Raw genomic sequence first — 6,999 nt, forward strand, 5'->3', positions numbered from 1 at the left:
AAACATATGTATTTTTTTTGTTAAAACACACAAGTTTTAATTGTCAACAAGGAATAAAAAAGATAATATTAATATAAGTGTTTTTAAAATTTGTAATCATTGTATATAGGTATTCTTAAATATGAACCATATTAATTTATTGTAATAAGCCGATAGTATACTAACAACACATTATTGTGGCTACCCCCCCCCCCCCTTTACAAATTCAAAAGTCTTAATATTGTAATGATGATGTTGAGTGCCTACCCTAATAATTAAATATTTTAGCCTTCCCTCACCCCCAAATGTAAAAAGTTTGTACGCGTGGTATTTGTGACTTTAAGATGTATCTATACCGCATCACCATTATACCACTGATAGATACCGCAATATAGCTCGAACATGTTCTGTAATGGACTAATCAACAAATGTTTATAATAATAGTTAACCAATCGACCCCCCCCCTAAATACGTGCCTAGGTATATTGTTAGCACACTTTAGTAGGTATGTGCATTTTTTCATCAAATATGCACTCTTACCTCCATTTTTTCATAGAATTTATTTAAGTTCTGATTTTTTGAGACCATATTTTTAAACTGTTATGGTTTGGGACGTAAACTTCTGTTAAATGAGAACCCTTCTTTTTTGTTGTAAATAATTTAGTAGATATTTTGTCTGAAAATGTTTGTACAAGCTTGTAACAGTTTTTTGCACAGTGGGAGGGACTTTGAATTTAATCATTTTAAAACAAAACTATAAAAATTCACTATTACTTTAAAGTTTTGACAAAAAAATACATATTTAATTTATGACGTTTTTATGAAAAAAGTCAATATAAATTATAAAAAATAAAAATTCTTCAATACACATGTCATCATAATTTATACAAAAATATGTTCTTATTACTACAAGTTATAGTAATTAACAATGAGTACTCCTGAAAGCTGATTAATTATAATGATGTGGTCTACTAACAACCACTGCACCATAAATTCGGACTCCATGTCTTGACAATGTTTCCATGGTCCAAGTCTTGGTGATTGGATCATAGATTTCTACAGTATCAACATCAGATGCATCAATTTCTCCACCAATAACATACAATAGACCATCTAATGTGACTACTCCTGTATACAAATGTAAATTAAATACAATATATTTGTAAGTTTATCCTAAAAAAATAATAATTTATTCACCAGGTCTGAATCTGGACAAATGCATGTGAGCTATAGGAGACCAATTTCCATCACCAGGTCTATAGATTTCAGCACTTTTAAGATACTGTCCATTATACCCACCAATAGCATACAAAATACCGTCCAAGACTCCTACACCAGCACCTTGACGATACTCAGACATTTCTGCAACTGGATTCCATGTGTCAAGTGTGGGATCATAATATTCCACTGATTTCAAAAATTTACCACTATAACCTCCGACCTATTTAGTTTAATAAGGGACATGAAATGTATTACAAATTAAAAATAAAGAAATAATATAATTAGTCACCGCATATAAATGATTATTGAGGACACCAACACCAACACTACTCCTCTGAATTGACATACTCGAAACCATTTGCCATTTTTTAATACTCCCATCAAATTTTTCTACATTATTTAATAAATAGGTACCATCACGTCCGCCAACCTAGAATTACAAATAATATACATTTTTAATATAAAATAAGTAAAATATTGATTTAACTTACAGCATATATACAATCATCCAATACCCCAACTCCTAATCCATGTCGACTAACTAACATGTCAACCATTGGAACCCAAGAGGGTGACCGTGAAGATACATCAAGTAAACTAACAGATTTTGAACTTGATGCATTTACACCTCCTACAGCAAACACAAATTGGTCTCTTATAACACCAAGACCAGCTGTCCGGCGACAATCATTTATCCCTGGTGCATTCTCTCGTAGTTTGGTTACAGGGTCATACCATTCTGTATAACACTTTGGTGATGTATCAGACCGATTGAACATTAAAATAACCTAATAAAATTAAATGGTAAAATTATTGTGAAGTCAAGATGAATTAATCAATGTGGAATCATACCTTTTGTGAAACATCAAAATTTCTAGGTTTAAATCTAATCGTTTTTGGAATGGCGAAATGCTGAACTGATTTTTGATGATTAAAATGTAACGCTTCGATTATATAATCTTTAACTTAAAACATTATCATAACAACCCTTAAAATATATATATTCATAATGATAGCATAGTTATGAAATTAACATACAGTTAGGAATATTATTTAGCAGAGGTTCTTTAGATATATTAAATAATATACCAGGCTTCAATAATGGCAAACGTACATGTTCCATTAATTTTGGCAAAAAATTATTTCTACGATCCAAATCATGATTTACCCATTTGATAACACATTCAAATACCTACAATAACAAATATTTAAAACTAGATTAAAATATAATAATAGTTTTTTAAACCACCCAATAGTTTCACAGGATCCCATAAATATAATAGATCTTCAAGATGTAGGGTTTCTACTCTTTATAGCAAGCAAAGAAATATTAATTATTATAAATGTATGATATTAAATATATATTATTGGTATTTTTAAATACACACAAATCAAAGTATAGATGTGTAGTAGAAGGTTCATGGGCTGCATCCGCAAAATTGTTTGAGCCTATTGATTAGTCTGTGGTCCACTGGGGTAAAAAAGGTGTAGCCACTTAGTTTCAGTTAGAGCCGAAAGGGAAAATTCATTATTTAATTCATGCTGATAAAATGGATTTGAATCAATTATTTCATTATATATAATACTAATATTATTTTATATTAATTATAATTGATACTTTGTAAAATTATACTTAGTTTCAACAGATAGATACTTAATATTTAATTCATATAATTTTCTTTACGTGGTAATGTAATAAAACATTTTGACTTTTTTAGAGCTATTTATAGACATTAGAAATGATAAGAAAATTTTTTTTTTTTTCAATAACTGTCAATAAAATTATTTTTGTTAGGTTATAAAGCTTTATTGATTTTAGTTATTTAATTTGAAAATATAATTTTAGGGTACTTGCAACTTTTAAAGTATATCATAATATTGTATACAGACATTAATTTTTTCAAATGCAACTTTTTTGGAAAAATAATAAAACCTTCTCCAGAAATACAGAACTATTAAAGTAGGTATTATAGTAAAATAAATTGGTTTAGTAACAGTATCATAAAATATACTTAGCAATATTATTAAACAGTATTTGCTCAGAATCATTTTTTGTATACAATGATGTTAGGTCGTTGAGTTCAAATACAAATTAATATTTGATACAGTGATCCCTTCACAGTCTAGATACCTACTGGCTACTGTACAGCAGTCCAGTACCAACTTGCACACCTTTTTAAGTTAATTTTGTATATAAATTTTAAAATGTAGGTAAATTACCATTTGTAGTTGCTTACTTTTTCTTCAAATGGAACAGCAAGGTCATTAGAGGAAATAAGCTTCACCAAATCATCAGAAGATAAGGATACAAAATCTTCGATTTTAGCTACTTCTCTGGAAATAATAATCATTATTTTTATAATAAATTACCTACTTAATCTTGATATAGAAAATAATGTTAATCATACAAAAAATTTTGTTTAATATATGCTTCAGAAATTGACAATAAATCAATACAATTATGTAAGTCAGCAAACGCTTTGATACCAAGACAATTTGATGGATCCAGATGTTTTTGTAAAAACTCAGCACATACACCATTTATATAATCTAACTGTAATATATTGGCAGCTGGCAACAACATCTTAGAAAACAACAAAAATTTGCATAAACTGATATTATGTTGTTTGAAGTCTAGGTATATCTCGAGGTATATCAAATCAAATATTTAATTATAGGTACCTGTACATTTTCATTTGTGATCGTAATTTCCCCAGTATAAATATAATCTACTAATAGTTGTAAAGTGGTGGAATCTAATTCTCTTATAGTAACAAGATCTTTATTGCTCTCATCAGAATTACTAAACATTGCACGGAAATATGGACTAGCTGCTATTAAAACAATTTTATGTCCAATTACAATTTTACCATCATCTGCTTCAAATCTAATATCACATAAAACTTCATTTCTAAAAACAAAAATGCGTTACTGATATTTATTTTGAATGAAGGTAGAATTACTGTAAACATACTTGCGTAGAGAATGTAAATCTTCTAGTATTCTGGCAGAGTGAGAGTTATTTCTAAAATTTGTTGGTTTACAGTCTTTTGATTTCAGAGCTTTCTTTAGATTATTTTCACAAGATGAAGTCTGTAAGGCATCCATTTCTTTTACTGACATACCTAACACCTTTAAATATATTTTATAAATTGTGATTAATTTTAATACCATTATTATGTTAAAACTTAACACTAAATGTAGGTACTTTAGAGTTTAGACAGGGTAAAAACAAACAAAATACTGACATTAAGAAATTATTAAATTATTAGTTAGATTAATTAAAATAAGTATATAGAATAGGTAATTTTAATTAGAATAAACTTATAAATTAATATAACAAATTAACAAATCACATAAACTTGGTGAATCATATATGATAATTGATGTTCAGTGCAGCAATAAAACTAAAATGTTATACAGTATAAAATGTATACAACTAAGTTAAGTTAGATAAAAAATTGTGTTTATAATACCGGGAGTGCTATTTCTGTGAATTGCTGAAATGTTTACAGATCCTTATAAAATCATTACTTGGTCACAACTACTACCTACTTTATTTAGTTTATCTCTGGCTAGTTATGTAGTTATGTACACACTTTATGTCACCTCAAAGAATTTATTTAAATAATAATAAAAAAATAAATACCATAGGTTAGGTGATTTAGTTATCCTAATAATTCTATATTAGATTCATAATATATATTGGCTTTTTCATTATAGTTTTAGTAGAACAATAATGTTTTTCAATAAGTATATGCCTTTCCCAAAAAATCTACACCTAGTGCATGGAACATTTATTTTTAACTTCACATCATGATCACAATATTAATTTTTAAGAATATTTATTGTTATTAAAATATTATTGAATTAAAATAATTATATAGAATATGTACCTATTTTCTTACTTACTCAGTTGAATTCAAATCAATGCAGTAATCAACAATACCGGACAACTAGAGTTCTAGACAAAGGTATGATATTGAAATATGGGTTAATATACAATATACCTAATCAATGATCATTAGGATGACTGGGGTAAGATGAAATCAGAAGTTGTGAACTAAGAATATATGGTGGGAATTCTATGTAAGTCATGATTAATTGATTATAATTAAAATTTTGCATCGCACATGACGTACTGTGTGTTGATCATATTGTATTCTGTTGTTTTTATTATGTACGATAATAATATATTAGGTATAATAACGCAAAGGACGGTTTACTAATTACTCATGAAGACTAGACAGTAGTCAAAAAAATTAGAAAATTCAGGTTGGAGGGTAATTTAAATAAAATTTTCTTCACAAACCTAATATGGAAAACCATACCAAACTTCATAAATCTTCCTACATACAGTTGCTAAATCACAAACAATCGAGTTTTTACGGAGATACGTAAAAGTAAGTTTTAAAAGGGACATAAAAGACACATTTGTATAGAATACATTTTTTTACGTAAACTGTAAACAGCCTACGAAACAAGCAGTCATTTTTTTGTAGATAGCATTCGACTCGCTTGTACCTCTACCACAAACTAAATGAAAGTCTGTGCCTATACCTGAAAACTTAATATTATAATTTGCAAATGTTTAAGATTCAGACGAATTTTTGTCAAAATTCTTACCTAGTCGCGTACGTGCCACGTGGTATGTTGCCGCAGCGGCGTAGGTCGTACTGTCGTAGGACTCTGGCGCAGCGATTATTCTCAGCGTGCCGTCGATGGCGGATTCGGCGGACGGCGGTACGAGACACAAGGATTCGGCGAGCGACAACTGAGTCACAAGTGACAACTATGAACCGAGTGACTGACAAGTAACAACAGACAAGTAGCACAACAGTGACCACGTATTACGTAATCGCGAATCACGTCGACGAAACTAAAAAGTGGTGCCCGCGTGACGTGTGTGTGCGCAAAGTGTTCGTCGAGTTCAACGGCGTCCCGGTGTACAGTAATATTGATATTATTGAAAATTGAAATAATAATATAAAAAATAACAATATATGAATACCTATATATACCTAAAAGATATAAAATTATTAAAAACTATAAGATTAGAGCTAACGGTACACACTACACGACGGAATTTTGGGAGTCCTTCAGTATTCACTAGTTTACTCATTACTGTACATTGTAGTATTGTGCAATATTAATTATTATTAATATCCGATATTACCGTTTCGTTGTTAGTGCGTGCGTAGTTGAAAGTGTCAAGTTAGCGGTTACTACAATATTATAGGATAGTCGTTAAGGGGTTTAAGGGGTTTCGATACCGTGGTTTTCTGTTTTTGTCAACTATGCGGTATCGTTTGGTAATTGTGGTAACCGTGATAATTTCACACGACATGACGAGGTGTGATTGAATCCCCCGTGTTTTTTGCCAAACATGCCAATTGATCTAATGAAGCGATAAGAATTAAGAATTCTGAAAACAGATTTGAATTTGTCGTCGAGTCTACTTGAAATCGGCTTTCCCACATTTTTGATAATATCCCTCAAATTCTAAAAATTTCATATTCAAAAAGAATATTTAAAAATTCTGGTATTTCAATTTTTGGAAAAGTTAAAATCAAAAAATCAAAAATTCCAGAAAGCACTTCCGCGTTGGACGCGAAAATACTAAATGGCCACTGCGTACAAAAAAGCTTCAAAAGTGGTTTCTAAAAAAGTGATGAGCGATGGTTCTAATTATGGATCGTTAGATGCAATTGAATTTAACAGTGAGTAAATTATTTGCTTGATATCATTGTCTTAAATAGTTGTTAATTGTTATTACCCCCTTTTGTTTCAAGTGAATCT

General features: G+C 29.6%; 1 protein-coding gene across 1 annotated transcript; it reads right to left on the bottom strand.

The window, feature by feature from the left end:
• Nucleotides 1–815: 815 nt before the first annotated feature.
• LOC100568644 (ring canal kelch homolog) lies at nt 816–6,328 on the bottom strand. Its single transcript, XM_003246237.4, has 11 exons — nt 5,827–6,328; nt 4,175–4,332; nt 3,883–4,111; nt 3,609–3,784; nt 3,438–3,534; nt 2,239–2,392; nt 2,053–2,165; nt 1,692–1,988; nt 1,490–1,630; nt 1,177–1,420; nt 816–1,107 (listed from the first exon to the last, which is right to left on the bottom strand). The coding sequence occupies exons 2-11, from the start codon at nt 4,321–4,323 to the stop codon at nt 929–931; spliced, it is 1,779 nt and encodes a 592-aa protein (XP_003246285.1). The 5' UTR covers nt 4,324–4,332; nt 5,827–6,328; the 3' UTR covers nt 816–928.
• Nucleotides 6,329–6,999: the final 671 nt, after the last annotated feature.

Source organism: Acyrthosiphon pisum, chromosome A1 (genome assembly GCF_005508785.2).
Source record: "Acyrthosiphon pisum isolate AL4f chromosome A1, pea_aphid_22Mar2018_4r6ur, whole genome shotgun sequence".
Taxonomy (NCBI): domain Eukaryota; kingdom Metazoa; phylum Arthropoda; class Insecta; order Hemiptera; family Aphididae; genus Acyrthosiphon; species Acyrthosiphon pisum.